We start from the raw sequence: 17,777 nt of genomic DNA on the forward strand, positions 1-17,777 counted from the left end.
CTAAAAATAAGAGCTATTTAACTTAAATTTACATAACTGATTTTTATACATATTTTGTAGAATATTATTTTGAAAATACTGTAATAAGTGTCAGAGACACTTGTCATGGACCAGAACTTTTGTCAGACGCTTTAAAGCTCCACTAAAATTAAATGAACTTTACTTACTTTTACATGTCTGATTTTTAAATAGAGATGCAAAAATATTTAATCGGATCGAAAACAGTAAGTATTCTTAATGTATTTGAATTTTTTACTCTGAGGCTCATGCGCACAGCACTCTCGCGCTCATACTTCTGGTTAACTAATTTTTGTGTTTGAGGGATGTTTGGTCATTTTAATTTGTCTGACTGATTAAATATAACTTTATTATAGTTCCATTAATAACATATTTAAAAATCAGACATGTAAAAATAAGTAAAGTTTATTTAATTTTAGTGGAGCTTTAAAGCGTCTGACAAAAGTTCTGGTCCATGACAAGTGTCTGACACTTATTACAGTATTTTCAAAATAATATTCTACAAAATATGTATAAAAATCAGTTATGTAAATTTAAGTTAAATAGCTCTTATTTTTAGTTACCTTTCTCACCTGATACCTGCCCAGGTGTCACTCAGCAAGTTTCATAAATACGCAGGTATTCAAAGCACACGAGACGCTACTCAGACTCTAAGGTTTCATCTGTGTGAAAATAAGTTATGTCTGATCGCTCTGGGATCTTGGACTATAATGTAAAAAACAAATTGTGGCACGATTGTGGTTCACAGATGTATCTTAGAAATAATGGAACAAAATTTCTGATTTTAGAATCAGTAGTAAATTATTTGTCTTCTTGTAGTGCTTATCCGTTTCTGATATTGGCGACCATCATGGCAATCTGTATTTTGCAAACTGCTGCTCTGAAAAGATTTGTCGTTGTTACATTAATTTGTATTGTTGAATAAATAATTAATTGCAGAAACCCATATCTTTCGCTGTTCCTCATGATGTGACCGAGGTATTCAATTTTGGCTGTTTGTATTGTGGTTAACAACTCTTTTCCTTTTTGCATTCTTAATAAAACGTCCTGGTTAGTAACGTGGTCGGTATAGTATATCTTCAGGATTCTACGATAAAGCCACATTTCGAGATCCTCAATTTTCTTACAGGTAGCGTCTATGAAAGTCCACGACTCTACTCCCTACAACAGCATAGGAAAGATAAAATATCGTAGTAACCTGATTTTTATGGGTACTGATAAATCGTGGCACTTGAATAGCTTAGCCATTTTTTTAAATGCAGTTCTTCTTTTCTCCATCCTACATTTTATTTCTAGGGAATGGTCCTCATTTTCATTGACGTTCGTATCAAGGTAGATGTATGATTTTACTCTTTCTATTGGTTAATCATTCACACTGATTCTTTCAATTTGCTGTTCCTTCTTATAGACCATCAAACATTTTGTTTTCTTAATGTTCAGTGATAATCCATATCTCTGACTCACTTCTGTGATTCTATTCATTAACTCCTGGAGGGCTTCATAACTGTCAGCGAATACCACCGTGTCATCCGCGTATCTGATGTTATTGATACATTCTCCGTTAATTCGAATTCCGGCTTCAACATGAATGCCAATCAATCAATTAGTTTATAACGTTTTACGCCGTCTTCTGATTTCCAGTCTCTATTTATCTCGGTCGTTCCAAAGGTTTTCTTCGACTCCCCTCTCCCTTAAGTCTTTATCGATTCCTTTTCTCTAACTTAATCTCGTTCTACCTTGCTTTCTTCTTCTGTGCGGTGTCTAGTTCAATACTTTCTTTGGTATTCTGTGTTCATCCATTCTTTGAACTTGTCCATACCATCTTAGTTGATTTAGTTTGATTTCCTCTGTTATATTGTGCTTAACACCCATAATTTCTCATATTGTTTCGTTTCTAACTCTGTCTAATCTTGATTTTTTAGCCGCTCTTCTTCAGAAGTCCATTTCTGTTGCTTCTAATGCTTTTAAGTTTTTTCCTTTCAGTGGCCATACCTCACTTTCATATGTAACAATGCTTTTTATATTGCTGTTATAGATTTTGTGTTTGTTTTCTTTGGAAATTGTTTTGTCCCACAGTACACTGTTTAATTGCCTAATGGCTTGTCTTCCCTGGTTATTTCTATGTTTAATTTCTTCGTCTAATTTGCCATCGTTGGTTATTTGCATGCCTAAATATTTGCATTTTTGACAGTGATTTATTTCTCTCTATATTTCTTTCAAGATTAGATTTTGTTGAATTCCTCCAATACTAGCCTCCATAGTTCGTATTGTTCGATAATTTTACGGGTCATATATTCGAGATCTTCATAGTCTTGGGCCATCGCTATCTAGCTGTCTGCAAAACTCAATGTATACAATATTGCGTCGTTTAGAGGAATTCCTGCATTTTCTTTTCCAGGTCTTCATCGCTTGCTCCGAGTAGATCTTAAACAAAGTAGGAGACACGCAGCGTCCTTGTTTGAGTCGTTTGCTGATAGTGAAACCCTTGGATACCTCCTGGCCTTTCTTTATTTTACTTGTGTTGTTCTTGTAGAGGTCTTAAATAGCCTTGATTAAGGTTACACTAATATTTGTTTTCTTGGGAGCTTCCCAGAGTTTTTGTTGTGGCACACTATCATAAGCTTTTCTAAGGTCCACGTAGAGGAGACGTATTGGTTGATTTCGTGCTACTTTTTTTTCGATTAGCTGGGGTACAGTAATCATATAATCAATAGTTGATCTACCTGCTCTAAAGCCGGCCTGTTCTTCTGGCTCCATATCACAGAATTCATCTTCCATTCTCTTTTTGATGAGTTTCCCGTAAACTCTCAAGATGGTGCTAAGGACTGCGATTTTGCAACTGCGATGTGGCTTTGTGCTTTCATGGTTGAGGCTATCCAAGTTGTATTTGGTTTCTATTGTTTTTTGCTCTTGTTCCTCGTTGTGTTCTTTTTTCTTGGCTAGTCGTATGGGCATTATTTTAGCCTGTACTAGGTAGTGGTCGCTTCCACATTTGCTTCCTCTAAACATACATTCCATCTAAACTCTAAATGTACAGCAGTAAATTAACGTACAATAATTATTATTATAATTATTTCAACAGTAATCATTTCAAACCTTATTGCAGGTGCAAGCATAATAAGAATGGTTGAAAATACGGTAGGAACCGATAAATTTAAACATGCTTTACAACAATATTTGGTACAACGGTAAGTAGTTTATTTATGCAAATACCAATCATATACTACAAATATATTCCTTAATTTTGTCAGGGTACTTAAGTCATCTCGCAATTAAAAAGTTAATTGTTTATTAAAAGCCTTCACGTTCGAAGCCTTGTTATTCTTTAAGGAAGTTAAATCATTTGGTATATATATACTCAGTGACATTAGAAGTGTTACTCTCAGAAGGAATAATTTCTTGAACTTAATTTTTTGGCAACAGAATGACTATATTTAGAACATGCTATGATAACAATACCAATGTTTTATCTTTTCCACTTTTTGTAAAAATAAAGTTTTATCTTTAAATTTTTTTTGTGAAGAGACTGATTTTTAAAAACCGGTTCGTATAGAAATTTTTAGTTATTATTGCTCAGTTTAATTGTATTCAGTGTATGAAAATGCCTCGAGTTCGAAGGTACCAAAATTACCACCGTGTTAGCGATTTTGACAGGGGTAGAATTATTTATAGAGATATTGGTTTGTCGTATCGCAAAATTGGTCGTTGTGTTAATTGTACAGCAATGACGGTTATGGGTGTCTGTCGTGTATGGACAAACGAAGGTAGAGGAACACGAAGAAGACCAACTGGTCAAGCGCGGTGTACCACAGAGCGTCAAGATAGTCGCTTTAGATTACTGGCTCTGCGAAACCGTTTTACTACTACGCGTCATTGGTGGCCAATGAATTGGAGTAGTAGGTAGACCTATTAGTATGCGTACACTATACCGTCGCATTCGAGCCTTTGGACTGGTTTCATTCCGCCCGCGACAAGTGCTTCCTTTGACGACGGACCACTGTCATCAGCGTTTGAATTGGTGCAGAGAATGGTAGCATTGAGTGGCAGAATGGCATAATGTAGCATTCAGCGATGAATCACGCTTCTGTTTAGAAATGCATGATGGTCGTAGGATGGTAAGTAGATGTTGGACAGTTGGAGTAATGGTTTGAGGGGCTATTGCCTATGGTAGTCGATCACCACTTATGTTTATTCGAGGCAATATCATAGCTGCGCGTTATGTTGATGACATCTTACAAACCACTTTTCTTAAGAAATTTAAGCAAAAAACATTAATATTAATATGCAGAGAACTAAAAAGATCAGAAGATGCACTTCCAACAGTATATATGCATCTTATGATCTTTTTAGTTCTCTGCATATTAATATTAATGTTTTTTGCTTAAGTTTTTAACAAAAATTTTTTATATACATGTACAATTACCACATGTTCTTTTCCTGTGCTAAGTTTGTTAATTTTTAAACTGTATCTAGTTTCAATTAATTGTTTATACAACTTGATCTCATAATGTCCATTGTCGTAAGCTTTTTCACACATTTAATATCATTGACTGCTACATGTGTTTTTAAGATGAACTGATGGTGCTTTCTGATTAGAAAGCGAAACGTCTTCAATAAATAGATGAAGTAGCCACCTTCTTTGTCTTTTATTTCTCCACTTTGAACGAAAAACCCACCACTCTTCGAGTGTTCCTTAATATATATATATATATATATATATATATATATATATATATATATATATATATATATATATAAAATATATATATATATATATATATATATATATATATTGAATAAAATTAATTTCGTTAAATTATTAGTATTACTGTTATTAGGGCTCTCAATTGGTCAACCCCTGAAATACTTTGGTCAGTATTTAGCAATGAATTTCCCGATGGACAATTAACACCTGATATAAAATTTGTGGATTTTGTTGATAACTGGACTAACCGACCTGGATATCCTGTTGTAAATGTGTCAGTTGTTGGAAATAATATTTTATTAACACAGGTAAATCAGTTTTTTTAATAAATTTTAATTAAAGAGGTACCTAAAATTAATTGTACTTTACTGAAAATGTCCAGGATATGAATATATATATATATATATATATATATATATATATATATATATATATATATATATATATATATATATATATATTGGGGAAATCTGCAATATTTAAGAGTTTACTATTTAACTAATCTGCAAAGATTAAATTTCTTTTCTATATATATATATATATATATATATATATATATATATATATATAATAACAATGTTTTATTAACATAGGTAAATAAATCCTTTTACTGAATTACTAAAGAATTACTGCAAGAGCAAACTTTTAGGAAGCTAATATTACTTAATGAGCCTAAACTAAATATCAGACAGCTAAAAATTTCACCAACGATGCTAATTTGCAACTTACAATAATTTAACTTAAAAAAAAAAAACTCCAAAAAAGGAATCACGCTCATAAAGACGTAAATTACCACATTCGCAGCATTTGGATCAGTATTTTATACTTCCCATTACATTAATAACTACTATTCATTTACAAGAAAATAAAAACAAAAGAAGAAACAAGGAAAACAGAAATCCGAAATTTAAAAATGCACATCTTGATGATCCGCAAAATATGAAGATTCACCTTCCAAAAGAAGCCCCATTCTAGAGAAAAATGGTTATACGGCAAGATTCTGCTAACACAAATGTAATAAACCGGCAATGAACTCAATACCGCTGATTTTGCAGTTGTGTAATAATGTAAAACCTTTTCATAATTGCAAGTGTAGTAAATTTTTTATTTAACTATTTTACTTAGTAGATTCTGCCTCTGTCAAGAATAGTACCTATCTAGAATAGTAGCCTGAAAAACTGTTTAAACGTGAAAACAAAAATATTTGTTACCACAACCAAATTGCAATATTATCCCCTACACGCATACATTTTTATATAAATGCAGGCTAATGCCCGGGTCTCTCCTATCAGACAGAGTATTTTTAGGCGTATCTCCCCAATAGGAGATATCTTCAAATGCAGCCACAAAATAGCAATGCAAAATGCATTGCCTGAAGTAGACAATTTCATCTCATGATCCATAAACCAACAAAATAGGTTTGCCATAGGCATCTTTCTCGACGTCCAAAAGGCCTTCGATTCATGCCGGACTGATCGAAAAACTCCACAGCACTGGACTGCCTATATTATTTATCAAAATAATCCTGTCCTATCTGTTCAATCGGATAATCCGAGTAAAGGTAGCCAACAAACTCTCAACCCCATTTACTCCACTAGCTGGAGTCTCACAGGGCTTTCAGCTCCTACATTATACACAATATATAATAGTGACATCCCCCACCTAATGAACAGATCAGAAACTATTTTGCTATATACCGATGCCATGGCATTAATTGGTACAGGTACACCGAGGGTCACCCCAAACTCCACTAAATCTTAAGTAAACTTATTCATATCTTCATACACCACCTCAGAAAAAACTAGGGGGACCGGATACCTCTCTTATGAGAAAGGTTCAAATACAGACCGTCGGTGTCCTACTTGGGCGTTCATTTTAATAAATCTCTCAATTGGGACACTGACCTCCAGCACACTATAGATAGAGTAAGGAAGAGAGCTAATCTCCTGGACACGTTGTCTGGTAAAAGATGAAAACCCTCTTACATACCTACACAAAATTTATCAGACCTCTCATCGAAAGATACTGCAGAAATGTATGAGAAATCGTGCTGACTACCCGTAGGCACTAATCCATCCATGTTCCAACATGCATACCATTGAGTACAGCATCCATTCTCTCAGTAAGAGATTCGTATCACGTGCGATAAATAGGCTTAACAACCGAGCTAAACTGACCCTCAAAACTCCTTACTAATCACCAGGAATCCCATAAAAAAAGTTCCATTCCCTCCAGCCAAACTTCTACACTTGACTGGTAACGAACTTACTTGATGATTATCACGACGTCCTAGAAGCAACCCCACTCAATATCGCAGATAAAATAAGCTACAACCCGAAAATGCTAATCCAAGAGCCGTTCCCATCGTATATCTCGTAACAACGGAGGTACTTTCTCCTCGAGGCATGCATGCTTTTAACTTCTCCTTCCTCAAAACAAAACAGGCCCCTCTTCTACTTGCCCCGCTTCGCTAGCAGCGTACTGCCACTCCCCCCTTTTACTTACGTTGCTCTACCTTTCAAAAATCCCGCAAAAAAGGAAGACCCTTCCTTGAAGAGGTACACAGCCTAAGCGAGGTAGTAACGTTAGACTCCTGTCAATAAACTAATACGAGTAATTTATTTTAGCAAAGATTTTTATACAGTGGGCAAGATGAATATAATACTAAATGGTATATCCCTATTGTTTATACTATATTTAATGAAACAGGTCAATATAGCTCTACAATTTGGTTAAAACCTGGAAGTGAAGGTGTCACTATTAAAAATGTAGTGAATGACAATACATTGGTTATCATAAATCCAGATTCTTTGGGTACGTATTTATTTTCCCTACTAGTTAGATTACATATATACTTTTAAAGAACATAGTGATAAAAATGTAGAGGTGCCTTTCTTTTTTGGGTTAATATCAACTAACTAAATAATAAAAAAAAGCAAAAACACTAGTGGCGAACAATTACATCTAGTTTGCTGTGGACGAGACTACAGAACTGGAAGCAACAAATAACAACACAGTTTCAAGATTCGTAAATGAAGCATTAACAAATTTTTATCTACCCGAGGCTGTGTCCACCAATAAAATAGTATTAATATTTTCCGACGCTGTACCATATATGATCAAAACAGCATCAAATCTTAAAGTGTTTTATCCAATCCTAATTCACTGTACGTGTCTAGTTTACGGCCTGAATTGTGTTGATGAGACTATATGACTGCAATTTCCACTTGCTAATGAGTTGATAAAAAATGGAAAAAATAATTTCATTAAAGCTCCTTGGTGCAACTTTTTAGAGAAACACTTTATTTCCACCTGAACCAGTGTTAACTCGGTGGAGCTACATGGTTAGATGTAGCTTTATTCTACGACAAATATATCAAAAATTTAAAAGCATCGTATTGGAACTTCAAAATACTGTTAGCAAATCGATAACAGGCTTTCAGGATATTTAAGGTGAAACAGAATTACAAAAAACAATCTTGTTTTTATCAAAAGCAACTTTTGTTTTGTGAGTGAACACAATAAACAACAAAATATTTGGAGAAATAGCAAATGGTATTACTTGAGCCGATCCAAACAATCAACAGTTTAAAAAAAAAAGATGAAACGTATCTCTGGAGAAATTGGTCAGATAGTATTAAAAAAAGTAAAGATGTATTAACAAAAAACGGATGGATTTCAAAAGATGAAGCAAAGTAATAAGTGTGCACCGATAACCAGTGTGGACGTTGAAAGAAGCTTTTAGATTCATAAAAATTTTTTGGGTGAAAGGCGCCTAAATGTTACAATAAAACATTTAAAAGAGTGTTAGACAAAAATGACATATTTTCCTTTATCTCAGATGTATCGATAAAACTTTTCTGTTTCAGCTATCTTTTTTATTCTATTTTAATATATATATATATATATATATATATATATATATATATATATATATATAATATATATAATATATATATATATATATATATATATATATATATATATATATAACTATTCAATTCAAACAAACTATTCAATTCAACTAATGTCTCCAAAATACTTCTGTCGTTACTGGTTAGCACAAAAAGCTTCCACTTGCTATGGTGACGAAGAACTAAACAATTAAATATTGTTTTCAATAAAAAATTGTTTTCTGTCCTCTGGGCATTATTAAATTGTTTAATTCTTCACCACCAAAGCAGGTGGCACCTCTGTGCGCTAAACACTAACGTGGAAAGTATTTTGGAGACATTAGTTGAACCTTTAGTAGTTTGAATTAGTCTCAAACCCAAGTCGACTGATGAGGTGGGCACTACCTAAAATAACTGTTATATCGCTCTATTGATACCGATTCAAACGCGAAAGGTTTGACTAATTTGTGCTCCAATGCTATAATATATAGCTTTCATTTTATATATACGTATATATGTCTAAAAAAATTTTAGGTTACTACCGAGTCAACTACGAAAAAGTTCTGCGTGACAAAATAAAAGCAGAACTTCAAAAGGATCACACAAAATTATCTGATCTTACTAGAGCTAAATTAACAGACGACGCAGCTAGCTTAGTTAGAGCTGGCTTTATAGACTCTTTAGATGCATTAGAATTTTTGAATTATATGAAGAATGAAGATTCCTTTTATCCTTGGGAAGCAGCTCTTAAATCAATAAGTTCCAACGAAAAAGCGTAAGATATTTCAGAAAAGTCAAATATGATAGCCTATTTTTATTTTTATTAATATAAGAACAAAAAATTAGTATTTATACTATATATCCACAATCAGCCATTATGGGTTTTTTTATGGGTTAAGACCATTAATGTAAAGATAGTTTTTTATATCCATGAACAATTTCCTTATAGCCATTTTTTCTTGACAATTTAATCAAAGTAATAGTCACTAAATATTTATTTTTTGCTCATCTCTGGCTAGGATCACAACATTGGATTTTATTTTTTATTATTCCAAAAATAAAAAGATTAGTGCATATCAAATTGGAATAAAAAAATAAATAAGACTAAAAAGTTATACACGATTCTTAATAGCCCAAAATAATACAAACTGCGAATGAAGATGTACTTACAGATATATTAGTAGTTTAATTATCGTAGTATTTAATACATGAATAGAGCAGTTTAAAAATGACTCTGCATCGATGTCCAATATAAGCTATTATAGCTAAAATACGGAGCGTACAAAGAAAAATAAAGGATAAACTCATTAGGCTAGCCCTCCACTATCAATCGCAGCGACAAACAAATATCTCTGTCGTAGAAAATCTAGAGGGTGCATCCACTGCGATTTATAAATCGCTGAATAGCATCTGTTTTCCAATGGATGATATCGAAACTACTTGTGTGATGGCTCTTTTGCTTCGGTCGAGAAGTAAACGACGAAAGCATCAAAGATTTTTTCTTGGGCAGTTTTACAGGTTATTTTAAGATTTATGTGAGCATCCTGAATTTTTTTTCAATAATACCTCATGCCAAAAAGTAGTTTTGATGAATCAACCGCTCTGAACCACTCTTGAAGATACGCCAGGCTTAGGTGGCATATCTATGCGTGTCCGTATGATTCATTGTGGTAGCGCGACTATCGCATCGCGATAAAAATAAGACATGTTGCGTTTTCTTGATTAGACACATTAAAATAACAGACACATTGAAATAACCTTAGTACGCGGTCAACTTCATCTAACATTGAGCTTTAGCACGCAGTATGCTATAGTTAACTAAAAGGACCAAACATAGACTTTCGTCATTCAGCCAGTCTCGAAAGGTTATAATATATTGCTTAAGAAAGTATATACACATAAATACAGATTATTTCTCTCAGACAAATGCACAGCGATATCCCTAAAACGAAATAGACGAATAATTAATAGAAGAACACGTCGAAGGAAAATACAAGGACACTCGCTTCTCGTCTAGGGGTCCGTCAAGACATTTATTTTAACAGACAAACAATACTGGACCACGGATAAGGTATTGTTACATATAGGATAAACAAAGGGTACAAGTCTAAAGGCGGGTACACATATGCGAGCAGAACTGTTCGCGAACCGTTTGTGAACGCAATATTCGTTAATTTGTACGACGGGACGAACCGCTTGTGAGCTGTTCGTTCGTTGCTCGTCAGAAACCACAGCCTGTCGGTTTTTGGGACGAACACAAAGAATGTTCGCAGAACTATAAATTGTGTCTATAAATTGTTTCTGCTAAGTGTGCGATGAGATCATTCGGTTAAACAAAATTGCTGAACGAGCGCGGCTTATTCAAAAGTAACGAGAGAAATTAATAACAGATAATCTAAACAAAATACCGAAATGTTTAGAATAACGAAGTAAATTAATTCTCGGTTTGTTATTAGATACTTAGGGTATTGGATAGCCTGAACATAAACATATTTTCAACGAACTCCCACCTACCCTATACACGTTCATGAAAGTTTTCTTGAACGATTACCAGATTTATAAAGCTATGCATGTGTCTGACAAAAATTCTATAATTAAATTACCTATATATTGTTACAGAACCTATGGCTAACAAGGACTGTATATTATATGGAGCGTATGTATTGCATCTAGTTAATTTTGTATACAGGGAGTTTGAATTCTGAATAAATTTAGGACATTCAAAGAAGATGTGATCGAGGTCACCTAGCTTACCGTAATGTTTGCAACTATCATCATCGATGACTTTTATTTTAAATAAATGGCATGGGTAGCATGCATGTCCAAAGCGTATTCGATTTATAGTAGTAATATATTTACGAGGAGCTTTGAAATTCTGAAACCAGGTTGTTTGAGGTATAATTGGTTGTAAAAAAGTATACCTTTCATGGTTTGTAGAACAGTAATGTTTCCATTGCTCTTTCCATCTAAATTGCTGATTTTTTTTGAAAATTGTAGTAACATCTGAGTTTCGAAAATACGTATAGCCCTGATGATCGCCAACCTTCGGAACGAAGATGGCACTTGAAGAAGAAGTAACATCTGATGTATTAAGCGTATATATCAACATAGTGCCAGTTGTTACACTCATTTTAGCTAAATAATCTACGTATTCAATATGTTTGAGACCAATATGTGCTTTGACCAAAATAAATTTTATGTTGACTCCAGTCGATGATAAATGATACAATGATGCAAACTGAAAGACAATCTGACATAATTAAAATATGTCTATTGCAGGTGTTTTTAACATATTTTAGAGCTTCAAGTATAGCTATTGATTCCGCTGAAAAGATTGAAAACTCATTTGGTAGTTTATACTTGAATTCTACGTTTGTAGCAAGTAAAAAGTATGCGCATCCAGCCCTTTTGTTGTCTTTGATGCGTTTGTGTATATTACTGTGGCTTCTCTATAACCCTGCAGAATTTTGAAACGTGTCAATTTTTCTTAAAAGGTTCTTGGAGGCGGAACCATAAAGAGTAGCACCGAAATCTAGAATAGATCGTATATAAGCGCGATAAAACAACAAGGATGTTTGTACATCGCAACCCCACCACGTTTTAGTTGTCATTTTGAGGAAATTGCTGCCTTTGTTACATCTATCAAGCATGTACTCTATGTGTTGTCTTCTAAGTTAACTTCTTATCCAAAATAAGGCCTAGATATTTGACATGATTTTGAAGCTTAAAACATTGATCGTTCAGAATGGTATTTTCATTTGTAGAAATGTTATGTCTTGTGAAGATAGATACTACTGATTTTTCTATAGGTAAATTGAGACCATTCTCTAAGAACCATGAAAAAAGGGATTCACATACTTTGCTAAGGCTTTGCATACAGGTTTCATATTTTTTGTTTTCTGTATAGATGCAGAAATCGTCGGCATACTGTACGATTTTGAATGAACTGTTATTTATTTGGATGTTATGTATGTGAGAGCTGTATATATTGAATAAGATTGGAGATAAAACTGAGCCTTGTGGTATACCTTGATATTTATAACGAGGTCCAATAAGATTGTTATTATGATCTCTTACATAGATGATCCTCTTTGTGTAAAATCCAATTATTGTATTTACGAATAATTGGCATATGAAATAAATTATCCATTTTGTTTCTTAAAGTTGACAAGCAAACTGATTCGTATGCTCCCTCAATATCCAAGAATAGTCCTGTTCAATAGTTGTTTCTGGTTAAGTTATTTTGTACATCTACCACAATGGTTGTTAGAGCATTCTAGCAACCATTGTCCAACCAACTGTCTTTGGTTGTTCCAAAGCTTCTTTTATATCCAAACTGATTTTCTGGTAGCAAATTATTTTTTTGTAACCACCAATCCAGTTTAAATTCTATGAGTCTCTCTAGAGTTTTAAAAACACAGGAAAGTAACGATATTGGTCTGTATGAATTTGCAATACTTGGATCTTTACCGGACTTTAGGATAGGAACAATAATGGCGTTTTTAAATGAATCAATAACGATGTTATTTTGAATGATATCATTAAATACCTGTAAAAGTAGACTATTAGCGTCTCTTGGTAGGTTGATAAACATAGGGTATTTGATTTGATCAATCCCTGGAGAGGTATTACTGCAATTTTTGAGAGCGAAATCTAATTCAGATTTAGTGAAAGGTTTCAACAAAAAGTGAATTTTGTTGGCCTGTGACCATATTTGCTTAGAAGAGGTATTTTTATTTAAATTGGAGCACCGTTTGATCCAACTGGATTTAGCTTTTTGCTTCAACTGCTTTTTTGTTCGAGCAGTAACTTCCTGACATTTTAAGTAGTTTTTGTAGTAGTAGTAGTAGTAGTGGAGGACAATTTTTAAGTTTAAGAATTGTATATTGAGGAATAGATTTTGAAGCAGATTCATTAATACAATCAATAAGAAAATTATAATTTTCGTAAGTGTTTAAAGAGCTACTATAGTTGACAAACATTTTTTATATTAAGGATGTATAAAGTGATCAATTGGCTTTATTGATATTCCATTTGCTTTTTGGATAAATTGTTTCATGTGATGTGTTAGATGTGGAAAAGTTGATGGTTATAGCAAAATGATTTGACCCTAAAGTATCTGAAGAGACGGACCAGGAAACTTTACTGCCTAGATTAGCTGTACAGAGAGAAATGTCAATCATAGATTTCTGAGTACCATATTTGGGAAGATATGTAGGTTCCCCATTATTCAAAATAATAAGATCTAGGTCCTCGACACTGCTGACGATTTGATGACCTACAGCATCATAGTGCAGTGAGCCCCATAGTGAGTTATGAGCATTCATATCCCCTCCAATTAAACAAGGTGATGTAACTTGAGAGAAGATATTTTTCCAATCATGTTAAGACGTACGGACTTTAGGTGGCCTATACACAGACAAGAAACTTAACTCTAAATTGTTAAATTTAACAGAGATGCCACAAACTAAAATTTTATCATTGAAATTTTTAGTAACATTCACTTGACAGAATGGGATAGAAGTTTTAATCAAAATTGCTACACCGGCGTACCCATCGTATCTATCCTGGCGGATTATATTATAATCTTTAAATGTATAATTTTGATTTGGTTTGGACCATATTTCACTTAACAACGCTATATCAATGTTTTCAGCTGTTAAAAAATGAACTAAACTATTTTTATTGGATGCAACGGACGTTCCGTTCCATTGTAAAATTCTCAGAGTTGTTTGTCCTTGGAAAACCTAATTTACTGGAGATGTCCTCCAACATCTGATTCTAACGAATAAGTAAAAAGTGGTTAAATAAAATAAATGAAAACATTCATATTGGTTTTTTTAAAGTGCATTTTGACCTTGGATTAATGTTTAAATAAGAAATACTGCCAGAAAAAAGTTCCATTTGAATTACATAATTTAGATAAATAATTTTGATTTTGATATATGCTAAGAATTTTATTTCATTATTTTAGTACCCTCCAATACTGAAACTATTTTCTGATGTATGATCTCATTATCTACAGATTTTAAATCCTCAAGTGTGTGAATATTTTTTAAAAAATTAATGACACACTCCGTCACTACCTGCGCAATATCTTTATTATCACCTTCTGTAGGTTGAAAGGTAGATTGCGTTGGATACTGGGAAAGAGGATGTGATGGTCCAAAACGGAAGTTAATCATGGGAGGGTTCTGTAAGTTTGGGGATGAGGGAGAAGTAGTGAATTTACGTTTTTTGTTGTTATGGGTTAGTGCCATAGGTCTGCTACTATCTGAACGTTGAGAATTTGTAGGTTGTGGCTGCTGGAAAGCATGTTTATTACCAGAACTTTGAAGTAGTTTCGGGAATTCTGTCTCGTAGTTTGCTAAGACAGAAAAGCGATTGTTCGTTGTTATTTCTGAATTTGAAAATTGAAAAAGCTTTTTTGCTTCTAAGAAGGATACTTTCTGTTCTATCATCAAATTTTTAATACGTTTCTGTTCCTCGTAAATTGGGCATAGTTTGGAAATCGATGTGTGCTGTGAACTCTTGCAATGTATACATGATTTATTAGATTTAGAACAGTTGTGTTCTTCGGTTTTTACAGATCCACATAAGATACAATGTTCCTGGCTGCCACATTAAAATAAACTTGCTGGGAAATATGTTACCTTCAAAGCTGACAACAATGGTCTTCTTAGGTACATACTCAGCTTTACCATATTTTTCAACTTTCCTGTGCATTCGTCTGATGTCTACAACCCTTGAGTTTGAATTTATGTTTTGTTTTAAATAATCAGCGTCGTAACTTGTATCAACGTCTCGAATCAGACGACCTCTAAAAGGTGATTAGGTATGAAAGCATTTAAGTTTAATTCTTTTAAATTTTTATTTATGACCAACTTGTTAGCTTCTGCTATTGAATTTAATATTACTTTAACGCGATTTCTACCTATTCCCTTAATTTCCTGAATGTTTTGTACGTTTAGATTTTTGTGTAAAATATGTCCTACAAACATAAGATGCAAACGACCCAAATTTTGCTGATTAGTTTTTTCAACATATACGTAATAATTATTTAACGAGTACTTATCTGGATTTATTGAGTTAAATAGTTTTGGTTCGTCCTCCTTAGCACCTATTGTTCCCAATTCCATGACGGCAGCAGTACTTTCCATATTGGAAAAACTATCACTTTCACAAAAAACTCCACTTTCACAGAAACCTCCACTTTCACCTTCTGGCGTCTTATTTTTTACTTTATTATCTTATCGTATTTAAATAGTTTTGATAAATTTTGTAACACGAAAAAGGAAAAACTTGAACACTAATTAATACCAAATCGATAAACCGATTATTGTTGTTTGACTTCTCTCTTCGAAGGTTTAAACGAAACTAGCATATATATTGAAGATAATACAAAGTTACGTACAGCTGATTCCTAAAAAAACTGGTATAATTCTTAAAGCGTATTTTGTAGAAAATTGAGCTTCAACTTGAGTATTCAAAATGGCTCCACATCTTAGCAAAGAACTAAAAGCAAGAATTGTAATGAAATATGGTTATAGAATATGGTTGGTCACTATCTGCCGTAGCGAACCATTTTAATGTAAGCAGAATAACAGTTTTTAATATTATTAAAAGATGGAGAGAACAAGAAACTCTCGAAAGAAACCAAGGATTTGGACGAACAAAAATATCTACCACTCATGAAGATCGTATTTGGAGAGATTATAAGAGAATCCTGTTGAAGATGGGAAAACTGCAAGAATTATGTCTCAGTTTTCGGGAATAAAGACAACAACTTGCTATCAACATCAGCTACAAAATCAAGATTTTTCGGACATCGTAATATTTACAGATAAGAAAATTTTGTAATCTTCTAAAAAGGGCAAAATTTGGGTGTATAGACCAGATAATAATAGATTTAATCCTCTATATGTTGATAGATATCGAGCAGCTGGTTATTTTAGCGCCAATTTTATACCTCAAAATGCTGAAAAGCTGTGGTGCGGTATACAACAGGTTTGGGAATAGCTCTCTGAAGAAGACAATTTCACAATTCCTTTCACGCAGATAAACCGAAGACTACAAACTGTTATCAATGCCGATGGAGATATTACAAAATATTAATTTTATTTTTACATACCTAAATTTAGTATAGTTTTGGCCTTGCAGACACTCGCTTTCTTTCAAGAGTTTCTTGTTCCCTCCTTTTTTTATTAATAGAAAAACTGTGATTCTGCTTATGTTAAAATGTTTTGCTGCCACTAATAGTGCCCAGTTATCTTTTAATTTGGTTACAATTCTTGCTTTAATATATTGTTGAGTAAAACTAGATAAAAACTATCATTTATATACTCTTTATAAAATGCAGGAATTCAAAATATTATCAAAATTTAGACCATAATAATTATTACAATTTATGAATTAAAATGTAATCAATTGTTTGTTGTTTGTTTGCTTATTTTATTATTTGTCTGTCATAATAAATACAATATAATATCAGACCAATCAATTACACTGCTCAAAATGATCAAATCTTAGTATGAGTCGTATCAGTTTTTTAGGAACCAGCTGTACATTGGCCCTTGCAATAAGAATCACGAAAAAGTGAGATTGGTCCCTCTTGAACTCACCCACAGATTTATAGGTAGACTTATTTCTATAGATTATATATAGATGTAGATATATAGATTTGTTACATATTTTACAGATTTATTATATACATATATATTTTACAGAAAAGAATTATTATTAAAAAATGTCGAACGTTTAGCTGCCAGTGTTCCCAGTACAAATTGGAATGAGATTGATCATGTAACATCCATTAAACTATCTAATATCTGGAATTTTGCTTGTTACAATGAGATTACACAATGTAGTGAAGGAAGTACAAGAATGTTCAAAGAATTAAGAGAAAATAATGTCAGGTAATATTCCATTGTGTACTAATTATCTGTAAAAATTCACTTTTTATTAATTATATCTATTAAATATATGATAATAATATCTTTCATAAGCTACAGATTTTTTTTTAACGCTTTAACAAGGGGGGCACTAAAAGAGAACAATAGGATTTTTCAGACTGAGCTAACACTGTAGTTTTATACAGCAGTTATTTGCCAGGCTCGTTCTTTAAAGTACCGAAGAATTTAAATTTCTTCTTTGCTATTAAA

At 33.0% G+C, this 17,777-nt stretch overlaps 1 protein-coding gene across 1 annotated transcript in view; it reads left to right on the forward strand.

The window, feature by feature from the left end:
- The window catches only part of LOC140446600 (uncharacterized), a 204,139-nt gene that overhangs the window by 170,908 nt on the left and 15,454 nt on the right, over positions 1 to 17,777 (forward strand). Inside the window, exons 22-26 of the mRNA XM_072539171.1 lie at positions 3,125 to 3,206; positions 4,857 to 5,031; positions 7,351 to 7,537; positions 9,151 to 9,391; positions 17,343 to 17,531. Of these exons, the coding sequence (XP_072395272.1) occupies positions 3,125 to 3,206; positions 4,857 to 5,031; positions 7,351 to 7,537; positions 9,151 to 9,391; positions 17,343 to 17,531 (874 nt within the window). The remainder of the gene's footprint in view (positions 1 to 3,124; positions 3,207 to 4,856; positions 5,032 to 7,350; positions 7,538 to 9,150; positions 9,392 to 17,342; positions 17,532 to 17,777) is intronic.

The sequence above is a fragment of the Diabrotica undecimpunctata genome, chromosome 7 (assembly GCF_040954645.1).
Source record: "Diabrotica undecimpunctata isolate CICGRU chromosome 7, icDiaUnde3, whole genome shotgun sequence".
Lineage (NCBI taxonomy): Eukaryota > Metazoa > Arthropoda > Insecta > Coleoptera > Chrysomelidae > Diabrotica > Diabrotica undecimpunctata.